The sequence below is a fragment of the Engraulis encrasicolus genome, chromosome 18 (genome assembly GCF_034702125.1).
Source record: "Engraulis encrasicolus isolate BLACKSEA-1 chromosome 18, IST_EnEncr_1.0, whole genome shotgun sequence".
NCBI classification, from domain to species: domain Eukaryota; kingdom Metazoa; phylum Chordata; class Actinopteri; order Clupeiformes; family Engraulidae; genus Engraulis; species Engraulis encrasicolus.
The window spans coordinates 23,810,737-23,832,938 of record NC_085874.1 but is presented as its reverse complement, the minus strand read 5'-3'; the positions used below and the strand labels follow the sequence as shown (position 1 = coordinate 23,832,938).

The 22,202-nt window shown below is 41.1% G+C and overlaps 2 protein-coding genes across 8 annotated transcripts in view; one reads left to right on the top strand and one right to left on the bottom strand.

Moving 5' to 3' along the window:
• Window positions 1-7,957, bottom strand: part of tshr (thyroid stimulating hormone receptor) — a 47,432-nt gene extending 39,475 nt beyond the window's left edge. The window contains exon 1 of the mRNA XM_063222122.1: window positions 7,611-7,957. Within this exon, the coding sequence (XP_063078192.1) occupies window positions 7,611-7,771 (161 nt within the window). The 5' untranslated portion in view covers window positions 7,772-7,957. The remainder of the gene's footprint in view (window positions 1-7,610) is intronic.
• A 1,579-nt stretch (window positions 7,958-9,536) lies between these two features.
• LOC134469179 (centrosomal protein of 128 kDa-like) overlaps window positions 9,537-22,202 on the top strand; it is a 74,130-nt gene continuing 61,464 nt past the window's right edge. For all 7 annotated transcript variants that reach the window (XM_063223299.1, XM_063223298.1, XM_063223296.1 and 4 more), the window contains exons 1-8: window positions 9,537-9,623; window positions 10,062-10,299; window positions 10,401-10,487; window positions 10,667-10,796; window positions 11,116-11,222; window positions 15,467-15,558; window positions 15,854-15,923; window positions 17,858-17,977. In XM_063223299.1, coding sequence (XP_063079369.1) covers window positions 10,150-10,299; window positions 10,401-10,487; window positions 10,667-10,796; window positions 11,116-11,222; window positions 15,467-15,558; window positions 15,854-15,923; window positions 17,858-17,977 — 756 coding nt within the window. In that variant the 5' untranslated portion in view covers window positions 9,537-9,623; window positions 10,062-10,149. The remainder of the gene's footprint in view (window positions 9,624-10,061; window positions 10,300-10,400; window positions 10,488-10,666; window positions 10,797-11,115; window positions 11,223-15,466; window positions 15,559-15,853; window positions 15,924-17,857; window positions 17,978-22,202) is intronic.

The following is a 22,202-nucleotide window of genomic DNA, read 5'->3' as shown; positions in this document are numbered from 1 at the left end:
ACTCTTATCCTGATGGGTAAGTGTTGGACAACTACAAACAGCAAAACCAAACAACCCACTATGAGATATAAAGCCACGTTTGGCGAAATGTTGGCCTTTGTGTCTCCGACTTGGAAAATCAGGCTTTTTGGGTGAATGCCCCGCCCCCAAACATGCATGACCCCACCCCCACTGATGTCCATACCTCACCACCTGTTCTTATACACATCCTACCATGTAAACAAACACAAAATAAGTATGGTATAGGGTATTTGGTCAGCATAACATGAATTGGGAGCCAAACACTGTTGTAATCTATGGCTGCAGCACATCAAGCATAAAAGGCTCAATATCTGAAAATGCTCAAGGGATATCACCGGGCATCGTCTGGAATCTTAATAGGTACACCTTAGGCAACCACAAACTGCAAAGAAAAAAACTTTATCAGACGAAACTAGGTTCGGCTGATATTTGGCTTTTGGCTGCCGGACTGACTGCTTTTCACCTGCATTTTACAAAGACACAAAACGATGGCCCAATTTACACACAGAGAGAAAGAAGGACGAGCTGTGTTGTTTTCTGATCCTCCTGACTGTACTACTGACGGACACTTCGTGCGCCATGGGCCATGGCGCTATTTGGACTGTGCGCTCACTGCCGGAACAACATTTGTTTTAACAGTAGCCTATTGGCCGGCTGCTTGTGACAGGCTTGTATTACAATAGTAGAAGTGAAATGAAAAGAAGAATATTATGAACACTATGAAATAAGAACTAACGGGAAGAAGTGTCCAGTTCTTGTCATCACGCTTGCCTTTCAGAGTGCCTTTCCATTACGCACTGTTCCAACAGGTAATGCAGTTGCATAATGTCCATTTTTGAACTTGTTGTAGCCTACGATGTAGTTTGGAGTTCTTGTAGACTAAGGCATAGCCTACAATGCAAGGAAAACGAGAAGGATCACCGCACATTGGTGGCCTTTTTGAATAAAGCCATTTTTTTACATGTAGCCTATTTCCATGTATCCTATGCTTATCCTATTGGGGTTTAATCAAAATATACTGATTTTTCCTACATGTGTGGAGATAGGTGAGTGGTTAAATATTCTGCATTCAGACGAGATGCTGCTTTTGGTGTGGTTTCAAATCCCGATGGTAGGCTAATCAAACAAGGTCATTTTATTGGAGCCGCTTTAGGCCTAATTGATCGGTGGCCGTGAAGCACGATTGTGGAACATGGAATTTCCTACTATATTTGGACAATATATATGTTTAGATGCGTCCAGCATCTCTATAACAGGGTCTGTCCGTCCGTCCGTCCGTCCGTCTGAAACGCTTTCATTGAATTTCCGTCCGTCTGAAACGCTTTCATTCAATTGTTGTCCGTCTGAAACGCTTTCATTCAATTGTTCCTTCCTGTGGCCACAAGGCGGCAGACTACGGAGCGAATGCGTGCAAGCATAGCCTTTCTATACTAAACCGGATGCTAACGTTGGCGAAAAGTAGCCTAGCCACAGGCTAACTGACAAACGTGAGGCCAACAACTCAGCCGATCGTGATGTACGCCACAAATAGACCAATCGACCTCATATTTAGACACTACAATGTTGATTTCTGCCTTCGATTTTCATCAGTTAAGAAATCTAGCGTCGGATTAACACATTATTAAGGTAGTAAAGCGAGTTGCCGCCATGTTTGTTTTCCAGAATCACCCGGGTAGAGAGCTCACGTGCAGCATTCTGGGTAATTGAGTTTCACGTTATTAATGCACAAAATGCGTGTTTTTAATAATAATGCTGCAGTGAGTTTAAAAAATCAAACCAACTGCCATTTGGAAGGGCAATGGTGCTTTTCGTTGCGCTCAGAGAGAGTACAGGAGAGAACGCGTCTTTCGTAAAGTCGTGTGCATTTGATAAACTCTGGCACGGAAGTTCACTGCTTTGTGCCTTGACGGTGAAGCTGGTATTGAAAAAAAGTCCATAATTCACCTAAAGGGTCAACCCATAAGCGCATGATTCACCCAAACGGTTTTATTTATTTATTATTTGTCGATGTTTAGATTCTTTCCCACATGCACATAATGCTGAAATGGCGTGACACTAAAGGTTGTTAGGCCTAATAAATGTCTGGTAATTTGTAACGTACCCTACTTCATCTAGACTATGTGAAATTTCAAATCATAGCCTATGGTTCTTTTCCAAAACCAAGAACGATGATAAGCTTATTATACCCTAAACTGCAAAAAATAAAGCTATGTCTCGCCATTTTGCTGCCTTGCTGCCTGCCACAATATTTGGAGTGTCCATGATGACCAATAAACAAAAAGTACATCCTCGGGGGGCGTTGACAGGCTAGGAGGAGGCCAGGGGGGCGTTTGTGGGGGAAAATGGCATAGTTGGAACTGGCATAGAGGGACGCATCTGTTGTCCACCTGTCGGCCTTGTTTCTATATTTGAACACTGTTGGTGTGATTTTTTTTCCGCCATATTCGTAACATGAGTAGACATTTTGTGTAGTATGGGTCAGGGGCTTGTGCACTTGGTGGCAGTAATCGATCGATGTTGCTTGAACTCGGCCTGAACCCGCCCCAAACCCACGAGCAAGAGTGACGTGCTTCCCAAAACAAAGGTGAACTAGCTAACCATGCTATTCGTTCCAATTCCGACAGTAGTACTAACGAACAGCCCCTACTTCGTTTTGCAGCAACACCTGAGTCGTTCGCTCCAGCATCGGACGAACGACTAACTACATTACTTGTAAACATTGGGACTTTGTAAGTCCGAACGAAGTGTTCCAGAAACAGTTTTGTCGCACCTAGGTCGTTAGTTGCTACCTTAGTTAGCAACGATGGTTTCGAGAATCGTAGCCCAGACTGAAGAGACACGAAAACAAACGGATTTACTTGACATTGTGTGAATATTTTCTTTGAATTAAAGGCCAAATCTAACGTAGAATGTATTTTGTCAGGTAGTTTGTGTCATATGGCGATGTATTTCGCTCCTATTTTGCTCCCAAATCATTTCAAACAGCAATGTAGCAATGTATCTTGTCTGCCCATTGCATTTTGCAAGCTAGGCTAAATTAGCCTCAATGGCAAAACTCATAAGCAGCCTTAACAGCAGTCCTGCACACACAGTTGGGATGGTAATTAAATACAGTTAAGAATCTGAGAACTGTTGTAGCCTATTAGAATAGCCTTTTATTTAACTTTGTGAGATCAAATGTAAGCTAAGTTAATTGAAATGTTCATCATGATTCATCCATGCCATGTGGGTCCTTCATTAGGCTATGCTTCAATCTCATCAGCTTCTTTAGCGCGATTAACCAATTGTAGCCTATTGCTTCAATCAACATCTTAAATTGTGTTGACATTTCCAAGTGGAAAAGCAACAGTGGACTTAAATAGCAGAGTGAAATGAATTGTGACACGAAGTATGAAGTTCACGCACATAGCCTAGTATGAACAACAAGAACAACAACAAAAAACCATCTCTCATCAAAAAGAGAACCTTGTGTAGGTGAAACCGAGATCACGTTTTTTTAACGGTATACCGCCCAGCTCTAATACAACACAATTTTTTTGAGAGAAAAAAATCATGCCAAACGATTCAAAATCTTCCCTCCCTTCAGCAGCGTGAGTGGAGAGCCATAGAGAGACACACAGTGGTGCTCTGCATAAGTGTTGGTAAGCAAGTCAGCTCTGCGTTGGCTTAAAATACAGTGTATTGCGCATAGTGTAGCGAGCCTATCGTTTGGCAGTATAGACAAATGACAAAAATTGTTTCAACTCCATATTATTAAATTAGATATCGCTTGACAGCAATATTGGTATCGCAATATAAATTCGATATATTGCAAAGCCCTAACAAACACAATCCAAAATCACGCTCACCCTCTTCATCCACATTTCACACTGCTCCCATCTGGCCGCAGGTACAGGACACTCAGATGGCAAGGCGCACGCTTCAGTGAAAGCTTTGTTCGATCTGCTATCACTGCAGTAGCCTCTTACTGCAGACGGGGCCGCCAGCGGGCCTATTCACTATGTGCTGAAAATACTCAACTACATCATAACAACATTGCATCTGGCCGCAGGTACAGGACACTCAGATGGCAAACTAGCACACTTCAGTCTTTGTTCGATCTGCTATTACTGCACTAAACAACCTTCCACATTAACCCTATGGATCCTCCAGGTAATGTACAGGGGTTGGACAAAATAATGTGTGTGATTGTTCCAAATGCTTTTAGTGCCTTCAAGGACTCCGGAGCTCTCGAGGCAGCTGACGACACTGCTGACGAGACAACCGAGTTCTGGTGACATTGCGTTACCAAATGTTCACGCCCACTTCCCCCGAGTTTTAGGTCGGCTTTCTTGGGATTCTCGACATTTTGAACGAGCCATTTCCCTCAAATTAACTCCAACTAGGTGACTGGGAGTGGCTTGATTGGCAGAACCTGACCCTTCAATCAAGCCCTATAAAAGCAGCAAGATCCAGTTGCTCAGGAGAGGCTTAACTTATAGCAACTACTGGCTGTTGCCTCTCCAGACATGGGATTGTGGTGTTTTTGTATGACTTGGATTTTGTGTTTCTTTATGCTTGGATAATGTCCTTGTCCCACCAAAATTGTAATGATCAATTCGTAGCCCCTTAATGCACGCCGCACCTCCAGTGTCACAATGCTCTATGACTTGATCATTGCCATTTTGGTTACAGCAAATGTATAATGCTGTGCCTTAACGGGTTAATCTGTTACTTGAGGCTCTCCGTAATGTCATAGCAATGTTGTTATGATGTACAGTTGAGTCTTTTGTATGTTGTTATAATGTATAGGCCTAGTTGAGTCTTTTTTTAAGAGCTGATGGACCGTCTGCAGTTCCATCTACACAAAGAGGCTAGAGCAATAATAATAAGAACTTTTGTCCTTGGTCGCTCTGAGCGATTAATGAAGGAAGTGAAGGACAGCACTCTTCAGATTTTCTCTGCGTAGGCCTATTCAATAAACAGAGAAAAATCTAAAGAGTGCTGTCCTTCGCTTCCTTCATTCATCAATATGAGTGGGCCCAGGCCAATGAAAAAGCTCACTCTGATATGCAATGGCCTACTATATGTGCAGGCACATTTGAACAACCATATAATGGGTAAGAATATCTGTAAAATTTAACTGAGTATTGAGTACATGCATACACAACGTCTGTACACTAATATATATATATATATATATATACAGTATATATTGGCTTGCAACTTTGTTCTAGATTTTGATTTTGAACCTCAGTCAATTTGAGTTTGACACTCCTGCTCTGCAGCCTGGCAGTGAAGTTGTGTCTCAAAGATAACTACTTGACTACTTGATGATCTGCTTCTCTAACCTCAGCATGTAGTGTATTCAAGCAAATTCTCCAGTGCCTTTATACAGTTTGGTGGCAGACCAGCAACTGAAGTGATGGTACAGGTGGGGGAAATTGAATAAAGAAAAAAATTCTAGAGCGCCATCCATTCAAGTTATACAATAGTTTAGTTTAGTTTATTTAGTTTAGTTCAACAGGGACCATGCACAATACACATTGATTACAGAAGTAAAAAGATGGCTTGTGCCAGATAATAGCTATATAGCTAATTTCCATCTGCAGTAACCTGGACAGGTAAAACAAATATTAAAATACAGTAACATAAACAAGATATAAACAAGTAAGCACATCCATAGGCCATGGGTCATAAACCACCCCCCCCCCCCACACACACACACACACACACACACACACACACACACACACACACACACCACACACACACACACACACACACACACACACACACACACACACACACACACACACACACTAAAATGGCATACAGTGTGAGTCATATTTAAAAAAAAAACCACATGATTAATGTTGACAAGACTGGTTGGTTAATATCCATTTTTTCACACCCCTTGAGAAGGCCTGATAATCAGTAATACTTTTTAGGTTACTGGGTAGACTATTCCATGTTTTGGTTGCCCTGAAAGAGAAGGCTGACTGAGCTAAAGCAATTCATCGGATTGGGAGACTACAATCACCCCTAATGGTGGATCTTGATAATCTGCTCATCAATTCAGAGTAGGGCTGAACAAATGTTCTTAGAGGTGGGGGTGCTGCATTGTGAATGATTTTATGGATTAGCCGCAGATCAGAAAATTGTATGATGTTTTCAAGGCTGAGCATATTATACTTGCTCAGTATGGGACAATGGTGGTACTGAAAAGATCTTCTATCTAGGACCTTCAGGGCCTGCTTGTATAGTGAATCAATAGGTTTTAAGACAGTCTTGTTGGCCTGGGACCAGCTTGATAAACAATAATGCAGGTGGGACATAATCATAGCATTGACATAAGTCACAGCAGCATCAATACTCAGAAAGTTACGGATATGTCTAAAATTTGATATGCTATACTGTACAGTATTACCCAGCTTTTTAATGTGTTTCTTAAAACTAAGAGTAGAATCTAAGGTCACACCTAAATATTTAAACTCATCAACATTATTTAGCTTTGTTCCATCAACATATAGTTGATAGTATATAGAACAACATTTAGTTTAAATCTATTGTAAAAATACATTGTAACAGTTTTGTTGGTATTTAGTGTGAGACAGGAGGTTTTTAACCACATTGAGGCCTTAGTTAAAGTTTGAGTCAGTTTATGAGAGAGAGAGAGAGAGAGAGAGAGAGAGAGAGAGAGAGAGAGAGAGAGAGAGAGAGAGTTTTTTTTTTTAAAGGATGTTTTTATAGCACTGCTTTATACATCTTGAACCCTGAGTTCCCTTGGTCCCTTTGTCCAATAAGAGGCACTTCACTTTCGATGTGTATTCATAGAGATTGAAAGGTTTCAGGGACCCGAAATTCTGCTGCTGTTTAAGCTCTGACAGAAACCCCTAGGACACAGTGATTACCAAATTGTGGGCCGGGGGCCACAGAGGTATTCCAAGTGGGCCCTGAAATAGTTTACTTAAAATCCTACTAATATTTGTTGCCGTGTCACTGTTGGCTGTTTATTCGTGTTGTAACCTATTGTTTATTTGGCCAGAGGTGTGCCCCGAACATTTGAGAAAATTTCAAGTGGGCGCCAAGTTGGAAATGTTTGGGAACCCCTGCCCAAGGATCAGTACTAATCCCTTGATTGTATCATGCCATTTATTATTTAGGCTACTTTAAAAAGGCAAAGACGACAGAAGAAAGCAAAAGTTAAATGAATAAAAAGATAGGGTAGGCCTATAGACTAGCCTGGGAACTCCCATAAACTACACAATCGTTCCGATCTGAAAGACACTTGTGATTAGGTCTGGTGGTAAGTAACCAGGCAAGGTATCGTTATTTCCCTCTAAAATGACTGTTCTATTGTTATTAGGCCTATAGGCTATATGGTTGTTTTTGTTGTTGTTTGTTGATGAGCATCATCATAGCCTAGTCAAGTGTAATGTCATAGTTAAGAATGAAAAAAATAGGTAACACATAAACTTTAACTTTATAACCTTAACCTTTTTATGATTTTAAGTATCTGTACTAGGCTGTAAACTGCAAACACCAAGATGCAAGCAAGATCACAGGATTAAACACCAACAAACAACACAGGCACATAGCCTACTCACACTGTCTCCGTTTCTGGAGGGAAGTCCGGGATGAACTCTAAATATACGCAATCAGCCGTGAAGTCCATGCAGACGCAAAGTTCTGGACATGTTGAGTTTTCATCATACGACGAAGTTGGTGATGCAAGGAGGATAACCAGCAGTGGTGCGAACTTGTACATCTCTGCCCGTCAGTGGCAAGTCACAGCAGAAACTGTGGCCTCTAGGATACTAAAAAGTAAGGCTGCACTTTCGCCGAAACATATGCTCTGTCGTGTAGGCTATTTCACACATAAAGAAATGAGGCAAGCGGGTTGCATCCGTGGGATAACTGAAAAAAGAACCTCCGCTCTTCTGCTGCTGCTGCTGCTGAAAGTTTTCCTGCTGTCTGACTGCATCTAGGCTACACATGTGCGCCCCTTGGCTGTGGATTCCATGTCAAGAACTTGTTGAAATCTGGATCCTTTTGCGTGTTGAGGTGCACTGCGTCGAATATGACGCTCGCCAGTCTTTTAAGATCTTGAACGTCTCTGTTGTAATGAAATGATTTTTTTCAGGGTTTAAAGCAAAAGCAACAGCAGCAGCAGCAGCAGCAACAACAACAACAACAACATAATAACAAAATAATAATAATAATAATGATAATAATAATAGGCCTAATAATAATAATACTACTACTCATAATAATAATTGTTAATATTATTAGGCTATTATTATTATTATTATTATTGTTATTAGGCCTATTATTATTAGGCCCTATGCCCTGCAAAGTGCATCACATGCAGGAAAAAAGGTAGCCTGAAATAGACTAGGTTTGTGCAAAAGGAAAGAACAGGCTATAAAAGCTTGAATGGGTGATGAATCTTTGCTTTCATGTAACATTAGGCCTATCATGTCCTGCGCACTCTGTATTTGTGAGTGATGTTGGCTATGATGTCCTCTTTTGAAAGTCGCTTTGGTTATAAAGCGTCTGCCAACTGCGATGTGTAATGTAATGTAATAATGTCCTAAAAATGTGTTTTCTTTGTGTGCGCGTCAGAGATTCTTTAAGTAGCCTATATCTCTCTAGGCCAGGGGTCCCCAAACTTTTTTTCTCTGGGGGCCACATTATCGTTCCTGACTGTGATCAGGGGCCGGGATCAATCGTGTGGGCTTTATACTAGGCCACTGCCTGTTATAGCCATAATTTCTAGCACAAAATAGTTCAGCATTACAAGTGATTTGCAAAAGAAGTGAGTACTTCACATGTTTTTCAATTTGAAATACCACAGTTATTCGTTTTAATTTCTAATAACCACGTACAAATTGAAAAGAAAGGTTAGAAAAATATGGTGATTGACAGTTTATGAGTGATACAATAGAAATGCTAGGCCTGTTTATATTACAGTGAGATAGGCCTATTATATTACACAGAGAGAAACTATCAAGAAACTTCTGGTGATTCACACTTGGTTAGTGAAAATGAAACTGTAGGAAAAAATATATATATATTTTATCATAATTTATTTCTGTGAGGATTGCTTCTTTGGGCCAGCTAAAATGGTGAGGTGCAGAGAGGTGGAGAGCCGGTCAAAGGGTCTTGGCGGGCTGCATCCGGCCCCGGGCCTTAGTTTGCTCTAGGCTATCTCTCTGTGTGCGTGGTTTTATTTTCCTGAAGGATGGTGTTCTACAGCAGTTCTACAGTTTTTTTTTTTCATTTTAAACCAACATGTCTTCAAGAAGAGCAAAATAAAAAATAGTCCTAATAACAAAAACGAACAAACAAACAACAACTACAATAACAACAAATAGCCTATATATAATGATGTAGTTCACTGCATCTTTATTATTACCGTTTTTTTGTTTTTTGTTTTTTTTTAACATAAAACTACAACTCCCTTTCCCTTTGCGCCGCCTCCAACGTTTGTTTTCTTCCTGTTTCAAGGCGGTCAGTTTAAGTTGCCATAGCAGGGAATAGAGTAGGATCTCAACTCTGCAGGTGCAAAAGCTTGGGAAAAAATGTTTCCTTTTTGCTAACGTTATTCCCAAGGAGAGGTAGGATTACTTATTGGAAATCCTTTATGCACCGTTTTGTTTCAGAGTTGGCGTTCATAAGGAAGGCATTGACTACGAATGGAGTTGAAACAAACTTTGATTGCTAAATAACGGATTGCTAGCTTGCTAATAATGCAATTGCTAATCAGCTAGTGTACAGTTGCATGGTGATTTCTTTGGCTTATCATCAGAGCATTCGATCACCTTTAGTTGATATCTATTCGTGTTTGCCCATATGGTTTCTAGTATGCAATGTTTTTTGTAACTGCAACTTGCTCCTATTTACAACAGGACATGGTGAAGCTTTCCAACGCGGAATGTCACATAATCCTACCACTTACCTATTGGAAACATGTTATACGACGATTTCTTGTTCAGCTGCTGTCATTGTTATAGTTCTAATAACAAATTAAATTGTGTCCCACGTTTTTCGACCAGGGAGGTTGTTGGACAGAGCCACTGTTCCCCGTCCCATCACACACAGTCACAACACTGTTGTCACCCAGATGTCTTCCCCTTTTGGGACATGGAGTCCGACAGTGGATCTGACACTTTCGACCGACCAAGGAGGTATCACTCACGGGGTAGAGAACCGAGCCGAGGGCGCAGTCGGGACAAATGTGGCAATGATGGCACTTTTTCCGAGAAACTTGACACACTGGCTAATACATTGCAGGTATGAAATCTGTAGGCTACTTGTTCTCAGAACACTTTGTGACTGACTAACGGCGTGGCTTCCAGCAGTGCAGGCTAAAAAGTATTTCTCTGAAATTGCAGGACACAAGTGTCAACCTGCAGAGAGTGGATCAGATGTTGGGACAGTACAGAGAGCACACAGACGACCAAGCTGAAGTCATGGCAACAGTAGGTGTTATCAGTTAACTGCTACCCTCATGTTTATGTTTGTAGTCTCTTCATCTTGGGCCTTGATACAATATGTGTGTGTGTGTGTGTGTGTGTGTGTGTGTGTGTGTGTGTGTGTGTGTGTGTGTGTGTGTGTGTGTGTGTGTGTGTGTGTGTGTGTGTGTGTGTTTCTTTTGTAGCTAAGAGACACCTTGGAGGACTCCATCAAGCAACTGCAGCAAACTCAGCACCTCCGCAGAGCTTCTGGTAGTCACAGTGCGTCTTTCTCCACTTTGCACACTAGTGACTTAGAAGATGACAGTACCTCAGGTAGACCCCTTGGATATCATTTATGTATTACAGCAAATTAAACAATTTGATTATATTGCATTTCATATTTTATTCACATCCAGGGAAATTAATTTTTCATCATGATGAAAATTCACAAATGTCAAGGAATCAGAGAATGCATGCACATCAGTGGCGCAGCTGCTGGACAAAACAAAATCATTTAAAGTAAATGAAGTTGCACTTGATCGTGCCATTAAATAACTGGGAGCATTGACAGTATTGCGGACATTTATTATTCACTGTGAAATGTGGTTGTGCAATGCACTGATGGCTCGTTGTTGTTGTGGTTGTTGTTTAGATGGTCTTCACCACTGCCCCACGTCTCCACTTAAGGACTATGGTGGCAACAGGAGGCGGTCCCGATCTGCCACTGTGCGCTTCAGAGATCCTGGAGAGACTGATGATGTATGTTCCCACTAAAACACAGAACTATGAATTTCACATTTCAAAATCCACCTGCTGCACAATTAATCTAATTTTAATCAAAATCGGATTTTGGCCCCTCGTGTGCATACTCGTATACAGATATTTATTCAGAAGAACGGCAAATTCTCTCTTTGAAGACATTGAGGAGCACTGATGAACCGCGTGTGCATTTTAGGCTAATATGCCCGAGTGCATTTTAGCCTAATATGTCTGAGTGCTCCTCTTCCGCGACAAGTGCGGAACTTGCACTATTGTAGAGCTTGCAGATCCTGAAGCCACCCAATTACCGGGATTATAATAAGTGGTATACCATGTAGGCTACAAGTGGTGCCTGGTGCATTTCACAGGCTATAGCCACTCAAGACAGGTGCTCATTGCTCATATCCCCAGTCTTCACAGACTATTTACATAACTTCAATGAAAATTTAAGCACCATATTAAGCTATTATTATGTACCTTGGAAGTTGTGGGGTGGGTGGGGGGGGGGGGGGGGGTCATCGGCTCTGCTGAATAATCATTAATTATTCAATAATTAATTAATTATTTAATAATTTCAATTTCGATCTAAATAATCGTGATTATGATTTTTCGCATAATCGTGCAGCCCTGGTAGTATGCATTTAGTCAAATGCTGCACATTGTTGACCGTGATTAAAGTTATATCACTACGATCTGAGAATTCCTGATAAGTTCAGCATACTTTTGTATTGCCCATGCCCTTGACATGTCAGTTCCCAACGATGCTGCGCTGTTTTTGTTTTGTTTGTTTGTTTGTTTGTTTGTCTTTTCCGCGATTCTGGCCATTTTCATAGGGGCATGGTTTGTTTTTGTAATAAAAATAAAAAAAACACCCCAACATACTTTACAAATCCTCTCAAATGTTATGCAACATCAGTAGGCACCTTGCAACGAAGCAATAACTTTTGGACAGGAATTGGCAGGAGTCTCTCTGCAGATGGGCTGTGGTGGAGTATCGGTAACACTTAACTTGACGCCGGCATCATACGGATGATGTAACAAACAGTGTCATAATTGAGTCAAAACATTGTCACGACAAAGTCATGAGGGAGTCATAAACATGGTGTCAGTGTCATAAATGTTATATGGTCATTAGAGGTGCTCCGATCACCATTTTTTGGGCCCGATCACCGATACCGATCACAAAAAATCTTTATCTGCCGATCACCGATCATTGCCGATCACAGAAATTATTTCCTATTTTTTTAATAGCCTATTAATTATCCTTATTGAATACCATTTCTGCCCATAAACCAATCAATCTTAATTTGCACATGTCGCTTTCACAATGTAGGCCTATTATTAGGCTATTATTATTATTATTATTATTATTATTATTATTAGGCTATTATTATTATTATTATTATTATTATTATTATTATTATTATTATTATTATTATTATTATTATTATCTTTCAGCTCTTTCAGACTAGTGTTGGTAATATAGCCTACAAGTAAGTCTACAGTAGGCCTATTAATCAATTTATAAGTTATTGCATATAATTACTAAACTATTTAAGATTGAATTGAAACTGAAACATTACATCAATTTATAAGTCATTGCATATAATTACTAAACTATTTAAGATTGAATTGAAGCTCAGACACCTGGATCTCAGTCTCTCAGTTTCTCTACGAGAAAAAACCCTGTCGCTTTAAATGAGCAGCCTCGTGAGGAGAGCCCCTCCCCTCTCTGTCACTCACTGTCCACAGCTGCAGTGCTCCGCGACCGTTCTGAGTCTGAGCTCTCTCCCTCTTTCCTCACCTGTCGCCGTTTGGCGTTTCAGCGACTATCAAACTAATCGACTGACTGTCAATTACAACTTTGAAAACAATAACGTTGGCATGCTTGTGCGGACAACGTGAACTTGTCGCGTGCTGACCGAGGCAACTACACAGGTTATAACGCAAAATGGCTAACTGGCGAGAAGTAGTCTATCGCAAATTACATTGTGACTGAAAAACTTGAGATTCTACATAGGCCTACACAAAACAAGAAAAAAACTTCCCTTGAAAGAACAGGCAACACGCACAACACAGCGTGTCTGCGAGGAAAGCTTTGTAACACTGTCATAGATTGTAGAATTCCCTGCACAGACTCATTGAGTTTCACACCGTCCACTCTCCCTCTGTTTGGTGTTGCAGCGACTACAAACTAATGACCTGGCTGTCCATTAGGCTACAACTTTAAAAACAATACCGTTGATGATTGTTTTCAGCCCCGCCGACAGGGGGGGACTAAAGGGCTTTTTGTCCCGGGCCCTGGGAATTCTGGAATAGAGGGGGGCCCATAACTGGGCCCCCATGACGTTGGACTCAATTATGATACGTTCACTTCAAAATGTGTTGTGTTTTAGGGTAGAAAAGTGCTTTATTTGCATTCAAACAATTACTTATAGATGTTTGTCTTCATTGCCCTTGAAAAAACGGCCAATAACCCCCTATCACCCCTATTCCAAAATGGATTGGTCTTTCTAGAAAAAAAGACGACAGCATTCGATAAGTGGTCAGTGTGCGCGAGCCAGTTAGTAAACATGCACAAGTCAGGAGCGCAGAAAAAGAAGGAAAACGAAAAAGAGAGGAAGAAGCCAAAAGGCTGAGGGGTTCTCTGGCTAAATATTTCAGGAAAGACTGGAATGATGTAGCAGGCACCAGTAAAAGCAGCTGTGCAGCAGATCCAGGTAAGACACGGCAAACTTTTTCCAGCCCCGTCGTCAAGTAGCCTAACATTGGCACAGGCCGTGAGCAAGTCACACGGGATTCAGTATCAGAGAGACAGGGGGTATCGAATAATTTGATTACCACAACGGCTTAATAACAATGTCTTTCATGCGCCTATGTAATTGAATCTATGAATATGCGCATTACTCTGCAATTATGTGTCCGAATCAAAAGTTTCAGGCAGGCACGCGCACGACAATCAGGCTGAATTGATATGAGAATCATCCCCGGTCAGCTGACTTACAGCCAGTGTAACTCGACTCTGGTTTAAACTTATTTGGTTTAAAATAAGCCAGTGGCATGTCAACGTGTGAAATTGACATTTAGATTGCCTAGAATTGAATGTAACGAATGGGTTATAACGGTGTCGTTTTGGGGTAACCTGTAACTTTCGGTTCTGATTGCGGTGAACTTGACCCTCGCAAGATGAATGTGCTCCGCCTTGTTCCCCTCTCTTGAAGTTCAGCGGACATGGGCTACACGCGTCCTTGACATGATTCCCCTTGGTCAAGTGAAAATGGTCGATGTGATGAAAAATGTGCTATTCATGAGCTTAAGTAATAGGCCTACAATAGCGTGGATTTTATTGTGATAGCATTTTGAAAACCATAACTCCACTCAGTCCATATCCGTAAGGTTGTAAATAAGTTTTTGTTTATCCGTTATAAATGGGCTTGTCATCCCGACGTGGTGTGTTTTGGAGCTGTACAAGGGAATTACGTGGTTGTGGTTGGGCGTTTGACTATTTTCTGTAGGGACCGTCAGGGATGAGGGGGTGGGGGGCTTTTTTGGTGTTGGGAGGGGGGGCCCATTGAGAAAATTTTGTCCCGGGCCCAGCCAAACCTGTCAGCGGCCCTGATTGTTTTGGAAACGTTTAGTTGTTGCATGCTGACAGGCTGTAACTCAAAATAGCGAACATGGTGAGACTGACACGTCATTCGCAAATTACAAGCGTCATGTAAACGGCGCATGGATCGGAAAATCAGATCATTGTTGATGCAGATATGATTATAAATGGTGAAAATGAAGGAGGGAATTCCAAAAAGTTAAAGATAAGTAAAGATGCCTTATTTTGGTGCAGCAGCTGTGCAGAGCCAGCACCTAGGCTACATGCAGGCAGCGCCAGGTGTAAAGGCAAAATGGTTGCGTGAGGAATTTAATATCTCTGGATCGGTTTTTTGATCGGCATGTTTTTCCGATCACCGATCAGGCTATTTTTGGCCATTATCTGCCGATCATGATCGGCTGCCGAGCAATCGGAGCACCTCTAATGGTCATGAAAAGTTGACACTGTTACGGCTGTCTTTGCCGTAACTTAATGATCCCTTAATGATGAAGTCATAAAATGTTTATGACATTGACAAAATGTTTATTACACATGAATGACTGCAGTATGACACTGTTATGACATTGTTATGTCATGCGTATGATGTCTGCGGCAAGTAAAGTGATACCAAAGTATCTTGCATGTCATGTCTTTGCAGGTTCATGCCCTTCACCGTTCCCTCCGAGACCTGCGCAGTGACCAGCTGCGACTCTCAGACGACGTCAACAGGGAAATACACAGAAGGAACCGGTCAGTAAACAAAATACATCTGCTGTGCTCTACAACAATAACAACAGTAATAATTATTATATCAGTAATAGGTAATAATTAAAAAATCCCAAACAACAGTAATAATATTGTCGTTACCAATATTATGTTAATACTATTAGCTAGTTTTACCTAGGCCAACAAAACTACTTTGGAGAGCTTAATGGACGAAAAAAATAACAAAATTAAAACACAATTGCACAGCTCTGTACTGTCATACCTGGGTGCAACAGTGCCTAGCTAGTTGATAATGTACTGTTTCACTGTTCTCTGGTAGGTCTGAGGTGGAAACCAGGAGGAGTTTGGAGAACCTCAATGGCCGACTGCGAGCATCTCAGAAAGACGCTGTAAGTTTTGTAACAAGGTTGAATTCCCCAGCGCTACTAAGGAGTGGGAGGACACTCATTTCTCTCCAGAGAGGTTTAGATACAGTGCACAGCAATAATTAGTACACCCCTGTTGAAAAGTAACATTTTGAAAAATATTTTAATAAGCACAATAAAAGTTATTCCCAAAATGCTCTTAGAGTAAGTGTAATACAACATCTTTTGAGCTTGCGAGAAAAAAGTAAGGTCAATAGTATAACTTAAATGACATATTTGTCCATTTTTGTGAAACTATGTGGCAGTCACCGCTTCAAAGAGCAGCAATCCTGTTGGGTTTTCCTTTGGTTGAGCACTTACCATAGTTAATTTCAATGAGTAGCAGTAACTGCCTATCTGTTTGAGGGTTGGAGCTGATAAAAATGTTTTGATCAAAAATTTGATCTGCAATACTGGTATTGCCATTGACACTCTGGGTTGTATGAACCTAAGTCAGGCAACTGGAGGCCCAATGGCCACATGCGGCCCGCCTCCTCACTCAGTGTGACCCTTATATAAAACATCATACCTTAAAAATAGTAATAATGACAAGATTAGTTTAAACCACTACTGAATTAATCTGTTGTGAATTATACTGTTGAATTGTGCTGAATTTTACTGTTGGTCGATAGAGAACACTCCTATTCCTTCCAAACAATATCAGCAGTCAGTGAGCAACCACCTGCACCTCGAACTCTGTAAGTTGCAGTCAGGTCCGTGTTCATGTGGCACTCTGATGGTGGTGATGAAAAAATGTGGCCCTCCAGTGGTTAAATTGTGCTACTACACTTGCTGAAAGAACTCACAAGCAACTGTACTAGAGAAATCAGCATTTTTTTTTTACATCTATGTAATTTATGTAAATTGTCTTTTGATAGCACTTGAAGGAAAAACTTTTTCATTTCAATAATTTGCGTGAGAACAGAGTACAGAAGTACCAGGGGATCTACAAAGGCTGAATTTCTGCTCATTTCAACGTGCAGTTGTATTGCTCACGCTACCCTTGACTTGTTAGAACCTGGTGGCGCACCATTTTTATTTTACCTTTATTTAACCAGGGAAATAAAATCACATTGAGAATAAAATTCTCTTTTACAAGTGAGCCCTGGCCAAGGCGGCAGCACACATCACAATTACATTTACAGACAGGACATAGACAAAACGGAACAAATCAGTATGGAAGAAGAGATAAAATTACACAATAAAAACCATAAAATAATAAACATAAAACAAGATTAAAAGGAGATTTACAAGATTAAAAGCAATCACAGACAGATTTAAAAGTGTCATTAAGATAGGCTTTAAACTCAGCTACAGACATAAAAACCATGTGTTTGTTCGGCCCCTTACTCTGGCCATTCTCATTGGTTATGGCAGGGGTGGGGGACCCATGTCTCAAGGGCCGTTTTATCCGGCCCCCGACATAATTTTAATGTTTTGCAGCTTCACTTGAAATATTTCATACAGGAATCTTAGAAATTATATTTTCACTACAATTAGGTTATATTCAGGGGACCCAGAGAAGGTGGGGTCTGTTTTAAATGTGGCTGCCTTCAATATATGCCTGAAGTGCAGGGGGAAATCCTGGTTTGTGTTCATAGTACGGCCCTTGGAGGAATTTGAAGTGACCCTTCAAATGAAAAAGGTTCCCCACCCCTAGGTTATGGGATATCTGCATGATGACAGGCGGAATGGAGAATAGTATGTAATGCTACAAACTGGTACAGACATCTCTCCTTGCTACTGGAGTCATTTTTAACTTGTGTACTGTCTGCATTACAAAATAAACAAATACTCTCTTTCTCTGTCTCTGTCTCTTTCTCTCTCTCTCTCTCTCTCTCTCTCTCTCTCTCTCTCTCTCTCTCTCTCTCTCTCTCTCTCTCTCTCTCTCTATCTCTCTCTCTCTGTCTCTGCTCTAGGCTTCGGTGCGAGTTGAGCAGCGTCTTCAGGACATTGGGCGGGGCATTCCCCCAGAGCGCCAACAGCCACCTCCTGAGCGGCAGAGAACACAGACGCATGAAGCCAGCAACTTTCAACAGGTGCGACACGCACGCACGCACGCACGCACGCACGCGCACACACATGCACGCACGCACGCACGCACGCACGCACGCACGCACGCACGCACGCACGCACGCACGCACGCACGCACACACACACACACACACACACACACACACCTACAAACCCCAACTCCGATGAAGTTGGGACGTTTGGTAAACAGTGAATAAAATCAAAATGATATCATTTTTCAAAACACTCAATCTATTCATTAGATGGAGAATAGTGAAAAGACAACATATTAAGTGTTAAAACCGAGAAAAAATATTGTTTTGGGGGACATATGTACTCATTTCTAATTTGAGAAATCCAACAGGTCTCAAAAGAGTTGGGACGGGGACAATAAATGGCAGCAAATGTCGAGGAAGACTAAAAACAAAACAAAAGACAACACTTAACAGTTAAATACATTAACCGATGAGATGATTTTATATAAAAAACAGTGTTAATTCCTATCTTGGACATGATTTCACCAGCTTAAATGGTGGGTGTATTCCTTGTCATGTTTTGCAATGTTTTCCTTTCTGTAGTGCTTACAGTGTGACAGGTCTTGACCAAAAACCCACCATTTTATCACATGCTGGTCCTTATGATGGAGCCAAACTGTTAAAACATAGTAGAGAATGCAATTTGACCTTACTATGTGGCAGTAATCGAAGATCTCCCTTCAAAATATAATGCATGAGTGGCTTTTCATGCTGTTTAAAACCCATTTATACCATTCAGCACTGTATTTAACTCTACAGATGAGTGAGAACATCTTAACCAATGCACTACTGCATCCGCATGCCATCATGGAGGCTGACTTTTGAAGCTAGCACTAACACAAGTTGGATGGTCCATTTTCACTGTAGCACAGGATGTGCAATGCTCTATTATTGTCAAAAAGAATGGACTTCTACAACTTCTGCTGACTTCTGTAAGCAAAGGACAGTTTCCCATGTCTTCTGGGTCTATTTCAAGTGAGCTCAGGTGCTTAGGAGAATGTTAAACCCCTGTGTCATTTTCATGCATTAAGCATTCTTAATATGGTCAATTTTCAATAGCTCTAGCACTCCAGGAATTAGAGTGAGACTACAGCCAATATATATTTCATGATGTCATGAACCTATACAATGATTTTATTAACAAAAATATGTCTTATATACACTCAATCGTGGTAAATCAAAGGGAATAAAAAAAATGTATGTAATAACTATGGTAATTATTCCCTTTTCATCTTTAATTCTGAGTGACTCAGCCTCTCTGTGATGATCTTATACCTGGACACCTATATTGTCCGTCAGTACAATTCATTTTGAAATGTTCTTCTTTGTTGTTTTATCTTATTTGGATGTTTACTAAATTTCACTGATCCCCGTCCCAACTCTTTTGAGACGTGTTGGATTTATCAAATTAGAAATGAGTACATATGTCCCCCAAAACAATATTTTTTCTCGGTTTTAACACTTAATATGTTGTCTTTTCACTATTCTCCATCTAATGAATAGATTGAATGTTTTGAAAATGATAGCATTTTGATTTTATTCATTGTTTACCAAACGTCCCAACTTCATCGGAGTTGGGGTTTGTAAATGCCTGAACATGTACCTCTTAAAAGTCCTGATAAGTTGTGTTTGTATATATATATAGGTCAAAGACGTTAGCATGGAGCGACCACAGCTAATGCCACTATTGTTTGGATTACATTTTTGTTTTGTTTTTATTGAATTATCTAAGAAGCATATCTAAGAAGCATATTCATTGCTTGTACATTAATTACCAATTACCGGTACTAATTCATTTATGGGCGTTAACTGTGGTTGCACCACCTGAAGTCTGCTACTAAAAACACCATTGACCTACTACATACTATGGAGATAGTTCTATGTTACTATACCCTCCAATATCCCCCATACTAACCTAATCATTTATAGTTGCTTTTTAGGTCTAGCTAATATTTAAATTGTGTCTTTTAAAGATGCAAGCATCCTCATATTTGGGCATCAATATGGATTTCCTGAGTCGATATGACAACAAGGACCCAACATCAGTCAATTATTTTGGCCAGCTCTAGTGGCAGATGATGTGTTTTGTACGCACATACCAGCACGGCGGCTTTCATAAACCCACATTATGATACTGCTCCCGTTGTGCTTGCCAGTTGCTATGGGACTCTCCAACTGGCAGGTGGAAAAAACTGCAGCTCCACCCATTGCCACAAGGTGGCAGTGTGAGGCCACTACTGCTGCAGTTCTTCTCAGGCGAGGGCTCGCCTGCCTTCTCTACAGCTCGCTGCATCCTGCATGAAGCCTGATAAACGGGCTCCAATTTCCATCTTTCTACTCGGCGCTTCTCTAATGGAAATACAGTAGGCCGTGGGCAAAAGCAGCAAGATAATGCATTTGTTCCCAAATTAAGGTGGAGTAAGTAAGAGGCAAATGAAAGGGGAGGACACAAAAACAAACAAACAAGCAAGCACAAGAGCTCATTTTGAGCAGCTAATGGATGGATGGAGGGAGGGAGGAAAAAGAGGTCTTGAAGCCACACTTCCTTCCACGCTAAGTCTCGTTGGCGCAATTTAGACGGTGTGCATTACAAAAAACTGCTCTTCCGAGGCACCTTTCTCTGGCAGCCTTCGGGCGATGTTTGTAATTCATGCAGCAAGGGTTAGTCACAGGAAGAAAAGGAAAATGCTTTCATTGTTTAGTTAGCGTTTCACAAAGCCAAGCGAGTGAAAGGCATTTCTCTACAAAGGAATTATACAGGTGTGCGTGCATGTGTGTTTACGCATTGTTGTATGATGACATACCAGTGTTGACTGGCATGGTAAAATGCATTTCAGTGCCATGTCAATGTCATTATGTTGTCTTGAGCTGGGCTTCTTTCTGTCTCCCTTGATTGTCATTGGATGCTGTCATCCAAAAAATACAAAACCCCCACTTCTCTGTGCCTCTCGCTTTTTCCAATCCAATCCTATTGGAAAGTGAGATGTGTAAGCCGTGTAGATGAAAATTGTACTCAAATTCTGTTGCCATCCCTGTGTGTGTGGTGTGTCCTTGTGTGCTGCTGTGTTGCACTGTTGGCAGCGGTGTCAAAACACAAGTAAAAGTTTAGAAAAAGAGAAAGAAACGTACTGGTATCGGTATCGGCTGCCGATACTGCTCATTATACTCGTACTCGTACTCGTCAAGCACTTGCCGATACCAGGAACGATACTGCTATTACACAAAACAATGCAAAATCTTGTCACGTTCTGTGGACTTGAAAGCAGCATGGGAAAAAAGTGCCACCTCATACATTTAATAACATTTAAATGTACATGGAAATGGACAATACAAATATCACAGGTGGAAAAAAACATGGCCATGCATTTATTTTCATTGTATTTAGGTGGTAAAAGGTATCGGTATTGGTACTCGGTATCTGCAAGTACACACATTAATGTACTCATACTTGTATCGGTTTTCAAAAAAGTGGTATCGGTGCGTCCCTATCTGCAACGCTTGGATCAAGTTTGTGGAGGGTTCTTGTCAGGTTTTTAGTGTTTTTCAGTAACAACACAGTCTAGCCACCTCATTAGGTACTTACTTACTTAATCCTCTTCGTCCCTGATGGGACATAAGGCTTCAACGATCTGCCTCCACCTGGACCTGTCTTGAGCAGCATGCTGTGCCTCACCCCAGGTTAGATGCATCTACTTCAGCTCAGCTGTCACCGTACGCCGCCAGGTGTTCTTCGGCCGGCCTTGCTTCCTTTTCCCAGGTGGAGTCCATCGTAGCGCGGTTTTGGGTATATGGTCTTGGTCCATCCTGAGAACATGCCCAAGCCATTGGAATCGGCGGCGTTTGATCTCAAGCACCACGCTGTTGCACTTGGTCTTCTTGTATAGATGTGCATTGGATATCTTCTCGGGCCAGAAGATTCTACAGATTTTCCTGAGGCATCCATTGTGGAAGGCTTCGACTTTTTTCATGTCATTAGATGTTACTCGCTAGCACTCTGAGCCGTACAACAGTACAGATTTTACATTACTGTTTTAGGTACAGAAACAGATTAAATGGTGTAACTTTTTTTATTTTTTTATTTAACCTTTATTTAACCAAGAAAGTTCCATTGAGTTAGACTACCTCTTCTTCCAGGGACTCCTGGCTAAGAAGGAGGCTTAAAAAGTTACATTACAATAAAACAAGAGACAAGACAACCACAGCTACATAACATCTA